The sequence below is a fragment of the Orcinus orca genome, chromosome 16 (assembly GCF_937001465.1).
Source record: "Orcinus orca chromosome 16, mOrcOrc1.1, whole genome shotgun sequence".
Classification (NCBI taxonomy): domain Eukaryota; kingdom Metazoa; phylum Chordata; class Mammalia; order Artiodactyla; family Delphinidae; genus Orcinus; species Orcinus orca.
The window spans coordinates 1,078,542-1,096,898 of NC_064574.1; the positions used below are offsets into that span (position 1 = coordinate 1,078,542).

The 18,357-nt window shown below is 54.2% G+C and overlaps 2 protein-coding genes across 4 annotated transcripts in view; one reads left to right on the plus strand and one right to left on the minus strand.

Moving 5' to 3' along the window:
* The window catches only part of PRPF6 (pre-mRNA processing factor 6), a 34,818-nt gene extending 22,861 nt beyond the window's left edge, over positions 1 to 11,957 (minus strand). For both annotated transcript variants that reach the window (XR_004478408.2, XM_004282372.4), the window contains exons 1-8: positions 11,767 to 11,957; positions 10,027 to 10,195; positions 8,708 to 8,826; positions 6,302 to 6,380; positions 5,648 to 5,824; positions 5,269 to 5,424; positions 957 to 1,051; positions 373 to 529 (exon numbers count right to left, since the gene is read on the minus strand). Coding sequence is in view for 1 of the 2 variants with exons in the window: in XM_004282372.4 (XP_004282420.1) it covers positions 373 to 529; positions 957 to 1,051; positions 5,269 to 5,424; positions 5,648 to 5,824; positions 6,302 to 6,380; positions 8,708 to 8,826; positions 10,027 to 10,195; positions 11,767 to 11,837 (1,023 nt within the window). In the remaining variant the exon portion in view is untranslated. The remainder of the gene's footprint in view (positions 1 to 372; positions 530 to 956; positions 1,052 to 5,268; positions 5,425 to 5,647; positions 5,825 to 6,301; positions 6,381 to 8,707; positions 8,827 to 10,026; positions 10,196 to 11,766) is intronic.
* A 1,308-nt stretch (positions 11,958 to 13,265) lies between these two features.
* SAMD10 (sterile alpha motif domain containing 10) lies at positions 13,266 to 17,986 on the plus strand. 2 transcript variants are annotated; one of them, XR_004478410.2, is made up of 6 exons: positions 13,266 to 13,673; positions 15,484 to 15,665; positions 15,746 to 15,917; positions 16,262 to 16,402; positions 16,629 to 16,785; positions 17,454 to 17,986. XR_004478410.2 is itself a non-coding variant. In XM_004282371.3 (5 exons), the coding sequence occupies exons 1-5, from the start codon at positions 13,310 to 13,312 to the stop codon at positions 16,649 to 16,651; spliced, it is 882 nt and encodes a 293-aa protein (XP_004282419.2). In that variant the 5' UTR covers positions 13,266 to 13,309; the 3' UTR covers positions 16,652 to 17,986. The 2 variants fall into 2 exon arrangements, 1 of the variants encoding a protein (XP_004282419.2); XM_004282371.3 differs by having other exon boundaries at positions 16,629 to 17,986.
* Positions 17,987 to 18,357: the final 371 nt, after the last annotated feature.

The window sequence follows — 18,357 nt, forward strand, 5'->3', positions numbered from 1 at the left end:
AGTGAGCGTACAGTCCCTCAGAGGGTCTCAGGACTTTCTGGAGCTGATCCAATCACACCCCCTAAGAGTCAGGCCCACCTCCAGGTTTCTGACGTCAGGGAGGGCGAAGGGCTGACCAGCCTTGGTCTCTCTAGTTAAGGTTATCTCTCTGTTGAAGTAGCGGCAGTCAGGCTTTCACTCCAAGTAAAAATAAGCAGGAAAAACCCTTTCCCAACTTTTCTTCCCCTCCTCGCCTGTCCCACCGCCTGCAGCTTCAACACCAAAAGGCAGGCAATTCCCTCCAAGCCCAGCTCACTCCCACGGCGTCCTGCGCGGCGTCCCAGACGCTGAAGCCCCTCAGGGGCAGGGTGCAGCTTGGGGAGGGCGCCCTACCTTGGGGCACATCTCTGTCCCCTTCATGATGAGGTTCCGAGCCACCTGCAGCTTCCCAGTGACTTCCTCCAGGCGGGCCGACGCGATCCAGGCTGGCGGGTGGTGAGGGTTTGTCTCCCGAACAGACTTGAGCAGCAGCCTGGCCTTCTTGATGTCACTGTGCAGGCGAGAAAGCACTGGGTCAGGCCACCACCCGCTGAGGGCGCCCGGCCCGGAGGAGGGTGCCACTGCAGACAGTGTCCAGACCGTCACATCTGATGCCCCTGCTGACAGAACCAAGTCAGAACTCAGTCGGCACCCTTCCAAGTCTGCGGCACCTCCACACACACAGGCATCGAGCCCAAGGTCAAGGTCAGAAACACGGGACGCAATCGGCACACACACAGATTTGGAATGTCATCTGTAACAAATTTAACGTCCACAGTGAACGGGTACAGATATATTTTAAAGGCGAAATCAAACAACCCCACTCTACCTTTCTTAGAACATCCACATCCTGTTCTGGCTGCGTGTTCTTCAAATAAAATCCAACACATTCCCGGCAAGCCGAGCCCACCCAGCCACTGGCCCTGCAGGGTACTCACTTGATGTCCCCTCCATGAGTCGGGATCATGGAATTCAAATCTGTCAGATAGCCTTTGGGGTCAACCACAGTCTGCCCACTCACCGAGTCAGATACCTGCAAGACAGGCCAAGCCCAGCTAGTCGGACAGAGCCAGGACTGCCTGGAACGAAGTCCTCGGAGGGTCCCTGGAGCCCCTTCCCATAATCCCGACACCCAGTGGGCATGGGAACTTTCAAGTAAGAAAACAACCTTAACTCAAACAATAGTTTGTAGCTATAATAAGCAAATTTCACCCACACAGAACAAAGATTTTATAAAAAAAAGAAAACATAAAAAGTCCCAGGGGGAAAAGCCTAACTGAACATAAGGTCCATCTAAGAAGGAGTGAAACCCGGAAATCACAAAGATTGATGATTTCAGCTAACGTTCTTTACATTTTCATGGAGCAGTTCATTGTAGCACTCTCTCAAGTTGTGTCTTAAAGTTACCATGACAATGACAAAAACAAAACAACCTGAGTAAAAAGTGGGCAAAAATGCAGCAGGACAAGGAAAGGATGAGAGGAAAAGCGATGGGAAGAAAGAAAACTCCCTTTGTTTGCAGGCAACTTGATTATCTATGTAGAAGATTTGAAAAAAATCAACAAAAAACTCCCAGAACTAATAAGTAATTACTGCAGGGCTGCAGGATACAAGGTTAATATCAATCACTATCCTACATACCAGCAGTGAATATGTCGAATCTGAAATTAAAAACACAACAACATTTACAAGAGCCCCCAAAACTGTGAAACACGGTGGACCCTTGAGCACAGGTTCGAACTGTGTGGGTCCATTTATACCTGGATTTTTCCCCTCAACACATACCACACCGCTACACGATCTGCAGCTGGCTGAACCGACGGCCGTGGACGGCCCTCAACTGCATACAGGGTCAGTGCCCCTAACACCCCACACTGTTCAAGGCTCAACCATACCTAGACGTTAACCTAACAAATACGTACAAGATCTGTAAGAGGAAAAACTACAAAGCCTTAACAAATGAAATCAAAGAAAAACTATATCGATGGAGAGAGATTCCACGTTCATGCACAGGAAAACTCAGTATTGGCAAGATGTCAGTTCTTCCCAACTTGATCTGTAGATTCAACACATTCCCAATCAAAATCCCCGTTACTTTGTAGATATTGACAAGCAGATTCTAAAGTTCACATGGAGAGGAGGCAAAGGACCCAGAACAGCCATCACAACATTGAAGCAGAAGAACAAAGTCGGAGAACACGACCCAACTTAAAGACTTACTATAAAGTTAGAGTAATGAAGACAGTGTGGTACTGGCAAAAAAAACCTCCTAGAAAACAACACAGGAAGAAATCTACATGACCTGAGGTTTGGCAATGACTTTTTAGATACTACATCAAAGGCACAATCCATGAAGGTAAGAATTGATAAGCTGGACTTCATTAAAATTAAAATTTTCTGTCTGTGAAAGACACTGTCAGGAGAATGAAAAAACAAGCTATAGCCAGGAGGAAATATTTGGAAAAGACATATCAGATACAGAACTGTTATCCAAAATACACAGAGAACTCTTAAAACTCAAGAAAACACAAAACCCAGGGAATTCCCTGGCGCTCTCACTGCCAAGGGCCGGGTTCAATCCCTGGTCGGGGAACTAAGATCCCGCAAGCCACGCAGCATGACCCCCCAACCCGCCCCCCCCCCAAAAAAAGGGCAAATGACTTGAATAGACATCTCTCCAAGGATGAGATACAAACTACCAATAAGCACATGAAAAGATGTTCAACGTCACCAATCAGGGAAATGCCAATGAAAAACCACCATGAGCTACTACTTCCATGAGGATGGCTACTATCAAAATGCCAAAAGTAACCAATATTGTCCAGGATGCAGAGAAACCCTTGTGCAGTGCTGCCCTTCTGGAAACCTAAAATGGTGCAGCTGCTGTGGAAAACAGTACGGTGGTTCTTCAAAAAAGTAAACCTAGAATTACCGTGTGACCCAGAAATTCCACTTCTGAGTTGATATCCAAAAGAACTGAAAACTGAACAGATATTTGTACACCAAGGCTCACAGCAGCATTAGTCACAATTGCCAAAAGGTGGAAGCAACCCAAGTGTCACGACAGATAACAAGATAAACAAAATGCGGTTTATACATACATACAATGGAGCATCATTCAGCTTCGAAAAGGAAGAAAATCCTGACACCTGCTACAACATGCATGAGCCTTGAGGACATAAATGAAAGTATGTGAAATAAACCAGCCACAAAAGGCCAATACTGTATGAATCTATTCATACGAGGTCCCTAGAATAGTCAATTCACAGAGACAAAGCAGGACGGTGGGGCCAGGGGCTAAGGCAGGGGATGAGGAGTACGTGTTTAATATGGACAGAGTCTCCGTTTGGGAAGACGAGAAAGTGCTGCAGGTGATGGTGGTGATGGGGCACAATATGCATGTACTCGATGCCCCTGAGCTATACACTTAGAAACGGCTAAATCTTTAAGTTTTGTCTTATACATATCTTAGCACAAAACATTACTATTTTTCCTCTACATTTTACACACAAGCGTGAAAGAAACAACAAACTAGATCTATGCAACGTAAATGAAGCTGAACCTCACCACTCACAAGGATGCAAATTAAGCGGAGGTTTGCTGGAGGGAATGGGCCTCCCAAAGGCCCCCAGACCAGAGCTGCCAACGGGGTGGGGGTGGGGGGTGATCGATGGCACAGCCAGCTCCCCCATGTTGCCGAGTGTGGAATGTCGTGCCTTTGAGAGACAATTCGGCACCTAAGCGAAAATATGCCAATCCAACAATTCCACTTTAAAGATACTGTAAAAATATTTACTTAAATCTGCAAAGAAAGAAGCAGGAGGAGTTCATCAAAACATGGTTTGTGGGACTTTCCTGGTGGCGCAGTGGTTAAGAATCCGCCTGCCAATGCAGGGAACACGGGCTCGATCCCTGACCTGGGAAGATTCCCACATGCCACAGAGCAACTCAGCCCGCGCGCCACAACTACTGAGCCCGCGTGCCCTAGAGCCCACGTGCCATAACAACTGAAGCCTGAGCGCCTAGAGCCCCTGCTCCACAACAAGAGAAGCCACCGCAATGAGAAGCCCACGAACCTCAACGAAGAGTAGCCCCCGCTCGCTGCAACTAGAGAAAAGCCTGCGCGCAGCATCGGAGACCCAACGCAGCCAAAAATAAACAATAAATTTATTAAAAAATAAAAAAAACATGGTTTGTAACCACGAACAAGCAGAAACCACCCAAAAGGTCCATCAATCGAAGACTAAATCATGATATTCACAATGAACTACTCTCCAACTTATAAAGTAAATACATATCTAGTAGCATGAAAGCGTGCAATTTTTTGGATCTGTAAACTACTACTTATTTTTTTACTGTAAGATACCTGCTCGCCGTAAAAAACTCAAGTATAGCAAAAGCTCAATTAAAATTTAAGTTTTCCACTGAAGCAACAGGAATAGCTGAGTACTTCACTCTGCTGTTTTTCTAAGTATGTGTGAAATTTTTCCATAAAAATGTTTAACACAAAGCATTCCCCAGTGGTGTGGGTGTGCTGCCCTGGTCACGTCCTGGCCTGTGCAGGTCCACACTCTCTTCAACACACACGACTACGCTGGGTCTGGTTTTCATGTGCATGACTCCTTCCCGATTTGCTGGTTCTCTTGACTTTACACTGCTTTCTATCGTGCAAAAGTTTTTAATTTGTATGTAGTCAATTTGAAAGTATTTTCCTTCACGGTTTCTGACGTGCATGTCATATGAGAAAGGGTCTTCACTCTGCCTGGGTTTTCTAGAGCACGGAACCAAGTGCACGCCCCGTAAGGACACAAGGATTCACTAGGGTGCAGGAGGAACACACGTACGTTTAACCGTTATGTAAAGAGGGAAGGGCATTAAGCGACATCAACAGTAAGCACGTGGCTTGTCACGAGTGCCTGTCTGGGCTGCTCCTCAGGCAGCCCTCTGTCACCTGCCACAGACCCCAAGCCCCAAGGGAGCAGGAGAACCACATCAGATGGCCCTTCGCTGCTGGCACCGAATGCAGCACACCTGTGCCCGCCCTCTGGGTCGACACATGCACCAGCCTACGTGCAGAATCCCATCACACTGTGTAATGGGACAGGGAATTGGACATGTCACAGGTCTGTTTAACATGTGACGAAGCCCTTCAAAGGGTGAACTTTTCACAAATATAAATTAGTTTTATAAGCAAAACAACAATTCTTTAATATGATCTGTAGGAAAATAACGCATGACACGACCTCTCACCTGGCTCAGCCTCATGTCCATCAAAGTGTTCCTGGCTTGGCCGATCTTCCTCATGTCCAGCTCACCTGTGCCGGGTGTCATCAATCCAGGTGTCATCCCACCTGGGTATGGAGTGTTCAGTCCGCCTGGATAGGGTGTGTTCAGACCTCCAAATTGCTGGGGGAAGCAAGGACAAGACGCTGGCTTGCATTTGCATGCATTTCATTCTCATCTCTGGAAACTCTTTCCACTGGAGCCCGACGTCTGAACCGTCAGACAGACTCAGCCGTGGCACAGCAGGAGCACATACTCCGGCTCCTCCAGCGCTGCCCCTGCCCCCCGTCCTGATCTGTCCGACCAGACACAAGGAGCCCCGTTTGCCTTCTCTGTGGGTACTCACAGTCTGCCGGGGATCTACTGAAGTGTGGTTCTCTCCAGTCTGTAAATGTTTGGCAAAGAAGCTGTCGGGAACGGGGGTCAGCTTCTCATAGCGGGGGTTCCGCTGCCGCTTGTTTCTGGCGTCGCCGACCTCAGGGATGCTCAGCCACTCTTCTTCTGTGACTTCTGCCAACTTCCTCTGGAAACACCCGGCCCCCAAACATTAATTCTCTGGCAGAATTGCACACGCACAAGAAGAATGATGTTCTCCCTGACCCCTATCGCCCAATTCATGATGCCTTAAGGACTCTGATGCAGACACGGTTTATCTACTTTGCTTAGAAAAATCAACCTGTTGGATCTGCTCTACTTCACTCAGATTTAAATTGTTCTGTCAAAGCCCAGGGAACACAGTTCAGAAAACCTGATGTCTAAATGGACATAGTTACAAAGTTACAAAGAAAATCAGCTCCTCTGTCCCCCCTTTTCTGGGGAGGAGAGCTTTTCTGCACACACACGTATAATTAAGCACACCCAAGCAGGGCCCTTCTTCTACCCTCTGAATTAAAGGAAGGGCAGAGTGAGCAAAGTTGTGCTCGTCTCATCAGCTGTGCCCCAGAGCGTCTGTTCTCCGCTGGGAAGGCCACGAGGAACAGCAGGCCACCCATCTGCTCACTTTGAGATCTGAGAACTGCTGCTGGATTTTGGGGCGCTCCATACGGTATTTCTCAATTTCTTCTTTCTCCCTTTGCTCCCTAGAAGTAAAACGTGTGCACGTATTAGAAATCCTGGATGTCCATTCTGAAACAAAGTCACTTTATTATCCTTCCTAATTAAATCACCAAAAAGAGTAATTCCACACACTTAGCAGTTAAATCAAATCTATTTTAAGGCAACAATGGATACATTCACAAATAACTCAACTCGCTACCAGATAAAAACATGCAGAACTCACTAAAATAAAAAGCAAGTTGTCTTACTCCATTAAATACCTGCATTTAAAAACAAGTATATTTACTGCTTTAAAATTCTATAAAGTCCCAAAGGTAGGGCCATCCTCTGAATAACTCAGCTCAGAAGAAAAGCTGAACCGTTGTCCTAGCTGCCCATCCAAATGGGTTCCTGGTGACTTAGGACCAGGTCACACGTGAACTCAAAGAGCCGTGGGCAATGGTGACAAAGTATCGACCAAGTTAGGCAAACCGGAGTAGACGTGAGCCCGGCAGCCAGGGCTTCCCAACGCTGAGATTTGTATTTCCCTCCACAAGGTCAGACAGGAACTTGAATGCGTTGTGAATAACGACGTGCTTGGAAAAGACAAACACCTCTCGACCGGCTGGAGACAGCCTGGCATCACAGCTCCTGATGGGAAGCAGCTCGCAGATACCGTCAGGTTTTCTGGCCAAAGATGCTCCACCCGACCTGAATCAAGCCTCAGGCTCCAACTTCCAATCCACAGGAAACGCGGAGAGCGTAACAAGTGAAAGGGTGCCATGAGGAGGCGGGCAGTCGTTCCGTAAAGGGGTGGTGGTGGCTAGGGGACATGCCTGAGCAGTGGTGCTGACTGCGTCACGGCTCGTAAAAGGCAGTTCTACAAAGTTCTGGGGACAAGCAAGGAACAGTGGATGTGGACTGGCCACCAGGTCACAAGGGTGGACTGCTCAGCGCCAGGGCGAACTGACCCCAACGGGAGCCAGCAAAGCCCACCTGCAGAAGCAGAAGCAAATGTGCAAACCGAATAGTGCGGACTACGTGGGGGCACACGCCTGTCTGCTACGCTGTTCCTTCTGCTCTTTTGTATTGTGAAAAGTTTTCAAAAGCCAACCACTTCCCTAAAACCACTTAATACAACAATTTTCTGTATGTATCCACATCACTCAGATTTTTTTAATGAATGAATTCCGTAAGATTGGAATCAAGTCTTCTTTAATATGCAAAACCACCAAATTACGATACGTGTAAGTTCATGCACATTGATTAAATAACGTGCTTTTAAAAAACTCCCCTGAAGAACGGTACTTCACTCTTCTAATGTGATTTTGAGAAAACTAAAAATTCTGCAAGTTATGAAAAGAAAACTGTATGTATAATGAGCAATAGAAAGAAAAAAGTAAACCAAAATGTTAACTGTCACCTTCCAGGCTTGTGAATAAACATTACTTACACTTAAACTTATTGTCCTAATATTCTAGAGTGAGAATGCATTCTTTTTGTAGTAAAAAATATAAACATGCTATGAAGCAATAAAACTTATCATAGTTTGCAGGATTCTGTGTTGACTTTGCATATAGTTCCCCAGAAAATGACAAGGAATCAGAAAGTTGCCAATGAGGTAACATCAAGGACAGACGTGCTGGGCCAAGTTCAATCCAACACACCCACCTGAGAGCCTCAGAGGCAAAACAGGAGGGCTCTGCGGGGGAGCGGTCTTCCCCCAACGGACCCCCAGGAACAGAGGGTGCCCCTCCCACAGCCTGCCTGGGCCTCGCACCCTCCAGCTCACTGGAGTCCGTCCCCACCAGCCCAGCTCAACAATGACCTGTGCAGTAAGATTCTCAAGACACAGCCGCATGCCCACGAGGACTGCAATGGTCATTTGCCATCTTCAGTGAGCCTCCAAATTACTTAATATACACTCATCAACATCACCACGCCCACTTCAAAGATGGTAACCCTGATGCATAGGCAGAATCATCCCCCAAATTGTCGACTTCTGGGAAGTCAAACACGGAGTCCCTAGGCTCTCCACTCCCGTGCCGGCCCCCAAGGCTACTGTGCAGCAGTCCAGGGTTCTCCACGTGTGGCTGCCGCAGGCCAAGCCCCAGGCAGCCTCAAAGCTGAGCAGACACATCTCCTATTCTTGCAAATTTTCTCCAAGTCTGAAATAAACCGAAACAAAACTTTCTGGGACTTCCCAGGCAGTCCAGCAGTTAAGACTCTGCGCTTCCACTGCACGGGGCACGGGTTTGATCCCTGGTCGGGCAACTAAGATCCCGCAGGCCACGCGGTGCAGCCCAAAAACAAACAAACGCTTTTTTTTAAGTTGGATAAACACAGCATGAAGAGCGACAATTTGTCTTACCTTCTCTCTTTCCTTCTTTCATCCATCCTTTTATCCAGGGCTGCATAGATAGCATCTGCTTCCTCGTCATCTTTTTCGTAGGGCCCACTTGAGAAGAGGCTCCCAGCATAGCCGTTAAACTGAGAACCAAACAACATACTTAGAGTGTCAGCTTTTCTGCAATACGACCCCCACCAACAGAAACATCAATAATAGAACACGTCTAGCTGCAAAATGCTTGGTCAACAATTTTTTTCAATCAATCAAACCCAAATTGAAGGATAACAAAATAGCTGATGAGTACTCTTCAAAATTGTCAAGGGCATGAAACAGAGTATCCACACCAACCAGAGGACACTAAGGAGGCACAACTAAATGCAACGTAGGGTCCTGGGCCAGAAGTAGGACACAGGTGGAAAAACCAGTGGAATTCAAGTAAGATCTACAGGTTAGTTAATATTGCTGCGTCAGTGTTAATTTCCTGGTTTCAGTAACAGTACTAGGGTGCACAGAATACCCAATTCAATATCCTGGGATAAACCGTAATGGAAAAGAATGTATATATCTGTATAACTGAGTCACTTTGCTGTACAGCAGAAATTAATACAACGTTGTAAATCAACTATACCTCAAAATAAAAACAAAGGTAAAATAAATAAAAATTTTAAAAATAGGGACTTCCCTGGCGGTCCAGTGGTTAAGACTCCGTGCTTCCACTGCAGGGGGCACTGGTTCGATCCCTGGTCGGGGAACTAAGATCCCACGTGCCATGCGGTGCGACCAAAAAAAATGAAAGTTTTTAAAAATTTACAAATAAAAAAAAAATAATAGTACTAGGGTCATGTGAGATGGGGAGAAACTTGTGAAGAGTATGCAGGAAGTCTCCATATTATTTTTGAAAGTTCTCTGTAACTTTAAAATTACTCGAAATTGAATTTTTAAAAAACTTTTCTCTGAGGAAAAATGCCACCTGTTGTAACATATCTGTAAAAGACTTCAATAGACCAAACATGAATTCATTAAGAAAACAAGCACTAAAGCAAAAGAAGGTAAATATTACCAATTCCACTTAAAATTTTCATCATTAAAGACCAGCCAAGACACAGCAGCAACGCAGCAGTTCTAACGTGTGCAAGTGCATCTCTTCTGAAGAGACCACAGAAGGGCACATTTCTTCATATTTTTCCTGCTCCCCTCTCAAACTCTGTTTGAGCTATCCCCTATCCCCTGACTAGCTGGAACAGGCAATGGACCCACCACTCCAAGCCACTCATCACAGATGCCAACAGCACACTGGGTTAAGAACGTGGACGCTGGCCGGGGAGCCCCTCACAAGTCACCTCATCATAGTTGGTGTCATTGAGGTCCTCGTCATCGTCATCCGCAGCCTGGCTCTTCTTCATCTGGTCCCCGACAGTCCTCTTGCCTGGGGGCGCATGGCGGTCATCCACGGGATCATTGGCATCCCGGGCAGGCCCGATGTCCGAGCGGGTGGTGAAGCCAGTGGCACTGCAGGAGACCCCAAGATGCCCATTTATTTGAGTGGCCTTGTTCCTGTGCCAAGACCCTCCGCAGCTGTCACCTAATGACAACTCTTTTTCTAACTCCTCCGGGAAACCCCCAAAGAGCCCAGAAGCAGTGAACTCCACACAGCTGTCCTCTTCAAGAGAGAAACCTGAGAAGGTTCTGAGGCTACCATCTGCCACCCCACGTTCTCCTTGAGGGAGATTCCCCCGGGCACCAGACCCCTCTGCTCCCAGGTCACAGTCTCCCGTTTCCAACAATCTGCCAAGCAGCCCTCTCTCTGAATCCAACCAGGCCCCCAAACCCAACGTGGCCCAGTCGGAGTTCCCCTTCGGTGCCTGCCCTACAGTTGCTCTGGGTCGTTTCAGCCGATGGTGGCAGTGCCGTCGCAGGTACCACGGCATCAGTTTTGCCTCCCTCTCCCTCCCATCTGTCTCTAAATTCTACGGGGTCTACCACCAAAATCCCTCCTCCGAGACCGTGACTCCCATCACAGCTGGGACCCAAGTTAGCTACCCCCGCGCGGAGCTTTCCTCTGCTTCAGCACAGCTCTGATCACAGCGTACTGAGGTGTCTACTTCTCCAGTGCCTACAGGGGCTCTGGTCCCTCCGCCCCTGCAGCTCCACGCCACCCACCGCACATCCCACCCACACAGACTCCTCACAACTCCTTCCTCTTCCTCCACACCTCATCTTCCTTCTCAAATGCCCAACACACAAAGCAGCAGTTTCTCCTCTAACCCTGCCACGTCTGTACACCCCTACGTCCTTCTGAACTTGGCTCAGATGTTGATCGCTGGAACCCCAGAATTCTAAATCTGTTCCTCTTTATGTACTTATTTATGCAAACACCTCATCTCCCCTAGTAAACTGCAGGTCCTCTGAAGACACTGTCAAGATCTTAGACTTGTGTGTGCCCCAGATAACGCTGGACGTAATACTCCCAACAAGAGAAACCTGATCAAACGAATAACAAATAAACACGGTGATGATGCCTGCTCACGTACTCAACAATACATGGTAGTCATCTGACCTGGGGGACCCAGTCACAAGGCTCACAGATGCCATCCCTACCCCTGGGGAGTAGAGAGTCTGAAGAAGCAGCAATGTGACCACCAGCACCTCAGAGGAAGAATGAGGTACCACCGTGAGAGACCACACAGAGGACTCCAGCCCGGATCGAGGTTAGAGAATCAGTCACGCTCAAGCCAAGAATGGGGGGGGGCCGGTCTGCCCGGCCTGGGGCGGGGGGGAGTAGCCACAGAGCTCCGACTACGTGACGGAGATTTGCGTCCTCGCCACGGCAGACTCGCAAGACGGTGCTGCCACCCACCCCGGGGACAGAAACCGGGCTCAGAGTCGTCGCTTCAAACCCAAGCGTCCCGCCTTCTAGGGGCAGACAGCCTCCCTCGGGTCGGCTCTAACCCAGAGCGCCGTTCTTCCCACCAAGATCAGGCCAACCCCGCGCCATTCCTGTTCTCGTCCTCCCCGTCGCTGTCGGCGGCCGCCCAGACCCGGGCCCCTTGCCCCAGCGCGCGGCCCGCCCCAGGCCTCACCCGCGGCCCAGCCCCGGCACGTAGCCCAGCGGGGCGGGCATGCCCAAGAACGGCTTCTTCTTCTTGTTCATGGCGCCGGTGACGGCGACGACCAAGAAGGGAAGGGATGGAGGCCGCAGCCGGAGGCGAAAAACCACACACGTCCGAGGCTCTGTAACAGGAAGGCTCGCTGCCCGCGTCACCCGCGCCCCGGAAGCAGAGCCCGTGGTCCCACGTAGCCCCGCCCACCGCGGGTTCCCTGAGCGGAAGTTCCCGAAACTCGACTTCCGGCGGCTCCCGGCGGCTCTGGACCGCGGCTAAGGGGACAGAGACGCGGCGAGCGCATGTGCTGTAGCGCCCGCTCCTGGTGCGGCGGGCAGGCGATGTGCTCCTGGACTAGCCCTGGGGGACCTCAAAACTGAGCAGGGGCGGCCCTGCTTACTGCGAGTTTTCGATGCATTTCTGAGACCTGCCTGTACGAGCAGGACCCATGGGTCCCCTTCCTCCCTGAGCCTCCCACCCTGCCCTTCAGAGTCGCCTTGGCCCCGGGGCAGGGCCTAACAGACCTGAGCAGACTGCACACCTAGCCGACTGTGTAGTGCTTGTGCGGGGTGTATGTGCCCTGATGGCGGTACAGACTGCTGCCCTAGCTCTCCGCGCTCAGATTCCTGGGCCCAGTTCCGGCCCCGCCCACACCCCCACCATACCCTGAACATTCCGGTGATTCCGGTGACCGTGAGAGCCTAGACCCTAGAGAGCTAACTGACGAAAATAAATAAATGCAGCAGAACAAGTCAGTATGTGGGCACGGGCGGTCACAGCATGTGGGTGAATTCCGTGTGTGCTGGTGCGCACGGGTGCAAGTCCGACCACCCGTGCTCGTATTTTAGGTGGACACGCGGGACGGTTATCTGGATACTGTGTGTCCATGTGCACCTTCGCTCAGGTGGCGGTGGGACATTCTTTGGTCCCCACATACACCTGGGGAGAGCCCTTGGGCTCCTGGAAGAGCAGGCAAAAAGCTGGTCACAAGTCTAGCCTTCTGCTGGACCAGGCAGTCCCCAGCCTACCCTAACACTTCTCACTGGGGTCCTGAAGCAAGCACACCCCCCCTGCCTGCTGCAGCCCCCTCGGAGTTTCTCTCGCCTCCCTGTCCCCAGCCTACCCCTTTTCGGTGCCACATCCTGGGCACTGAACCAGATTCTGGGGCTACAGAGGGAAGGGGAGAGACCCTGATGTCCTCCTGAAGTTCACAGAGTGGGGAGGGGGAGGTAAGAGCGCGTCAAACTGGCTTCTCTGGGGAAGCAAGTGCCCATTCGAGAGAGAAACCTCCAGAGAGGTCTGGAGAATGCATGAATAAAGGAATGAGTAAGTAAATTGACAAAGGAGAATGGAGGGAAGTGGTGGGTCTGGCCCTTGACCTAGGCCCCATGGGGCAGAGGGTCCCAGGAGCAGGTAGGATACCCCCTCCTCTCCATACGCAGAGAGGGCTAAGGCACCCTCAGATGCTCCTGCAGACGCCTGGACCCCGGGCGGCCTCACAGAGTCACTCGTCCTTGGCGCCATGCCCAGGTGCGCACAGCCGCCCCTTGCCCCGGCAGACGCCCTCCGCGCTCGCACATCCGCGCGCCGCCGACACCCCTCGGAGCTCCCGGAGCGCGCCCCGCTCTCAGGGATCGGCAGCAGGTGCCTCGCCGCGCAGACTCGCCGGGCGCGGGGACCGGCTCGGGCGCGGGGCCGGCTGGGGCGGGGCAGCGGCGCGCGTTCCCCGCCGGCCACACGGGCCGCCCTGCGCCCGGCGAGGGGCGTGTGCACCGGCTGGGGACCCGCGGGCCCCATGTTCACGGAGCTGAGGACCAAGCCGAGCCCCCCGCGAGGCCGCGCCGGGGCTGTGCGCGCCGGCTTCGGGGAGCGTCGGGATGTGGACGGTGAGCAGGGCTGGACCCGGGCGCGGAGCTATCGCGGTCTGGGGGCTCGAGGACCGGAGGGACAGGGCCGGGTCCCAGCGAAGTCCAAACTGCAGCCGCGCTCGGAGTAGGGGGCGCGTCCCGGCCGAACGGGGTTCCCGGTGTCTTTATCCCGCGCTGGGGCGAGGGCGGGGGTGGGGGGCGGCGGTCAGGCCTTGGGGATCGGCGCGCCCTGGTTTGGGGGAGGTGACCCGCCGAGGCTCCTGTCCCCAGGCTAGCACCACCCCGCGGTCACCTTTTCCTTCGCGCGGGGAAAACCTTCCCCGGCCCCTGCAGTGGGGCCCAGAGGGGGTCCCCGCCCCATTTCCTCCTGGAATTCTGACGTTGGGGCTGGAAAGGAGGGACGGACCGACAGACGGACGGAGAGCCCTCCCCCAGCGCGGGCAGGAAATGGGCGGGGCCCGGCTGGCCCAGGACAGGTGCGGCGCGGGCTGAGGCGTCCGACTGGTTCTCCCGCCTGGAGGCCCCTCCAGGCGAAGCCCTGAGACCCGGGCGCCCCTCCCCCGAAACGTGCCTGCTTAGAGTGAGTCTCCTCCCACCGTACTAGAACCACGCTCGGCCACGCCCTCTGTCTGACCCCAGACCTCAAATTCAGAGTTGCCATCCGATTCCAAAGTTGTAAGAATGGGGAGGGAGGAGGGGGTGGAAGATGTGGGTTTCCCTCATTACTGAAACCTCCTGGGCACATCACCAAGCCCTGCCCTCAGTGGGGGTGAGGGGCTGTGTCTGTGGTAGGAGGGTCACTAATTCTCCTGCTGAGGGCGTGGGGGAAGGACCCCGGCCTGGGAACCCGATCCTGCCTGCTGAGTCAGGGCGTGGATGCTGTAAGACGGGGCAAGGCTGGGCCCTGCTTCCTGTCTCTCCCCAGGGCTCTGTTGACTTGTGGACACCACACGGAGCCTTCATCCATCCATTCAGTCATTCACAATGTTTCTGGGCACCTCCTGTGTCCCAAGACCTGTGCAAGGCCTTGGGAGGGGTCAGTCCGGGTGTCTACCCCTCCCTGACTCCTGTCAGCCACCAGCACAGAAATGATGGTAAAACTAAAAGGTGATGAGCGTAACGAAGTCGGCGTGGGGAGAGAAAGCACAAGGAGTCAGCCTGGGTCCCCGAGCGCGTGCGTGCAGCCTGTGTGCTGTGCTGACACTGCCATGCACGGGAGCTGCCCTGGGCCAGGGGGCCTGCAGGAAGGGGCAGCAGGAACCTTGTGGGCTTGCCCAGAGTTCAGCCTTCTTCTTGTTCACAAGTCACAGCCAGTGAGCACAGCAGGACAGAGGCCAAGCCTCCAAGGAACGCCAGGTGGGGCTGCAGGGACCAGGTGCCTTCGACGACCACGTGGGCAGGCAGCCCAGCCACAGGGGTCTCCCCACAGCACAGAGTCTCCCAGGACGCTGGGGCCGCGTTTCCTCACAGGCAAGCCCTGTGCGTGCGTGCGCCCTGGTCTGATGTGGCTCTGCCAGCCCAAGGAGAAGACCAGGGCCGTCCCAGGAGAGCCCCACCTGGTTCTGAGTGTGAGGCTCCCTGATGGCCACGTCTCTCTCTAATTAAACAGAATCCATCCTGCTCCCCAGAGCACAGACTATGCTTCTTGAAGGTGGAGTTCTCAGGACAGCTCGCGCACACTTCCTTCTCTTTGGGGAGGCTTGGGAACCCCTAATTGGGAACGTGCCTCTCCTCTTCTGTGGAGGGAAGATGGGCTGAGCAGGAAGCCGGATCACAGGGAGGGAGCCCCTGCCCCTGACCGCTGTGACCAGGCACCCCTGCTTTGCAGCCACTGCCCACTTCAGCTTCTGCCGGACCCTCCTGGAGCACACGGTGTCGGCCGAGAGCATCCCCTGCCCCCTGCCTCGGACCCCGGGCACCAGCCTCACGTGGCACGACTCCCGCAGCCAGAGGGCAGCTGGCAGCCGGCAGGTCAAGCTCCTTCAGCAGCCCGGCACCGAGGCCCCCCAGGTACCCACCCACACACTACACCCACCTCAGCCCCTGCCCTCCTTGCCACCGCACTCCACCGGCCACCCCTCTTCCCACAGGGCCGGCTGTACTCTGACCACGATGGCCTGTACCACACAAGCCCCTCCCTGGGTGGCCTGACGAGGCCCGTGGTCCTGTGGAGTCAGCAGGACGTCTGCAAGTGGCTCAAGAAGCACTGTCCCCACAACTACCTCGTCTACGTGGAGGCCTTCTCCCAGCACGCCATCACCGGTGCCGTGGGGGCTGGGGGGCTGGGGTGTGGCAGGGGCGGGCTCCCCGGAGAGCCTTCTCCCCCTCCCCTCTCTCTTCTGCTTCCTCCCCAGTCGGCCTCTCCCATCTGGGGCTTTGTCCCTGTTTCCGTCGTCGCCTGGCTTTGCTCTGCTCAGCCACCATTCCTCCTTGCCCTCCCTCCGCCTCTCTCCCTCTCTTGCCCTGTCTCTCTGAGTCTCTCTGTGCATGTCTGTCTCTGCCCACCCGACCCATCTCTTCCTCTCTCTGCCTTCTCTCTCTCCGCCTTTGCTCTCGAAACCCCTTGGATGGCAACCTCGGCTCAACCCCTCTCCCCTCCCTCCCAGGCCGGGCACTGCTGCGGCTGAACGCGGAGAAGCTGCAACGGATGGGGCTGGCGCAGGAGGCGCAGCGGCAGGAGGTGCTGCAGCAGCTGCTGCGCCTGCAGGTGCGCGAGGAGGGGCGGAGCCTGCAGCTGCTCAGCCAAGGTCAGTGGGAGGAGCCAGGAATGCCCACGGGTTCAGAAAGGCCTGGGGGGGCTGGGCCTCGAGGCCCGGAGTGCAGGGTGGGTGGGTTGACCCCAGGAGGGTGGCCAGGGACCCCAGAAAGGGCTGTCCTGCACCTGGGCTGTCCAGTAAGGGCTGTCCTGCACCTGGGGCGAGAGGGGATGACGCCAGAGGTCCCCGACCCTCCTCACCCCCCTTCGCCCCACAGCTTCCTTCGGAAACATGTCCTAGCTGCTGCCTAGGCTTGAACGCCGGACCTCAGCACTGTGACCGGAGCCCCTGACGAGCACGAGGCAGAGCTGGCCGTGCAGCCCCTCTCAGACCCCGCGTGACGCCCCAGGGGCCAAGCCCAGCCCCATGGACAGGTGGGACGAGCGTCGCCACCTCCAGCCACCTCTGGTTGTGCACTCCGGGCAGTGCCTGGGAGTGGGCGGGCGGGCAGGCAGGGGCTGCTTGAGTGGGGCCCTTCCTCCCAGGACCTGAGCCCAGGCCCACCCCCTGGCGCTGCTGGCAGCATGCAGGGCAGCCACCTGGGGCCAGAGCCGGTTTGGACACCCCCAGCCTCCCAAGGAGTCTGTTTATTTATGTTCCCTTCGCCGGCACCCTCCATCGCCTGCTGAGTCACGCGTCTTCTAGGCACCCTGCCCTCGCCCAGGGCCAGAGGTCTGCCCCCTCGCCCCGTTTACGCCCTCCCCCAGCCCCTAGAGGACTGCCACACAGGTGGGGTAAACTGCCAAGGCTCCCTTTGGTGTGTGGCCCTCCCCGTCCTTGCCCAGAGAACGGTCATTGGCCCAGCCCAGCCCGCCACCGTGCCAAGGGCTCTCACTCATTTTTGAAACCCTTACCACGCCCCCATCTACTCACGGGGACTGGGACACACGCCCAAGGCCTGACCCCAGGAGGACCCCACGCCCAGTGCCAGGCTCACCTGTGTCCTGGCCTTAGGTTGGGGGACGGCTCCCTCCTCCCAGGGTCATGGAGACTGCCTTCCAGGCTTAGTCATGGGTGGGCGTTCCCGCTGCCCCTTTCCCAGGAGAACCCGGATCCACACAAGAACTGTTCTGACAGCTGCACCCCCATGCCCACCCAGTGGAGACCCAGCCAGCACCTGAGCAACCACTCGTGGGCCCAGCAGAGGGATAGCTAGGGCAGTCCTGGCAGCCCCACCCTCTTGCACCTCTGCCCACTCAACCCCCTGGGGATTCTGAAAATCCTGGAGACAGATGGGGCTGAGCCACCAGATCCCAAGCCGCGCCCTGTGCCAGCCTCAGGATGGGAGGTTGGTTGTTGCAGGTCCCATGTGGAATTTGAACAACTGGCCTGGTGCCCCCCATCCCGTGCGCCTCCCCATGGGAAGCCCCTCATCCTGCCCGGCTGCCCTGAATATCCCTGGCCACCTCATGCCATCACGACATGACCCTTTCCAGGGAGCCCTTCCTGTCTCTCTCCCCTTTTCCCTCCCTGTCTTGGACCCTCAGCCCCGCTGTGTTCCTGTCTCATCTTCCTTGTTTTGCGCTTTTTTATATTCTGACAAAAAAATCAGAAATAAATTTGGTTCTCAAGTGCCGCGAGTGTGGTGTCTGACTCTGGCCACCCAGGCATGTGGGGGACGCTCAGAGCCTTGAGTGGGGCCTGGGCCTGGGAGGAGGGGGCGCCTGGGCCAGCTGCCTCCAGCTGGGGCCACCAGGGGGCAGTGGTGTCCCATCCTGGTGGGGCGCCTGTGTACCCCAGGCCCCTGCTGGCCCCAGCTGCCCCATGGGCCGCACCCAGAGGCAGGGACACAGGTGTGTTAGGTTCCTGGGGCTGTTGTAACAGATGACCACGACAGGGAGGCTTAACACAACAGAAACGAACTTTCTCACTGTTCTACAGGCCACAAGTCTGGAATCCAGCAGGGCAGCACTCCTTCCTGGGCTCAGGAAAGAACCCTTCCTCGT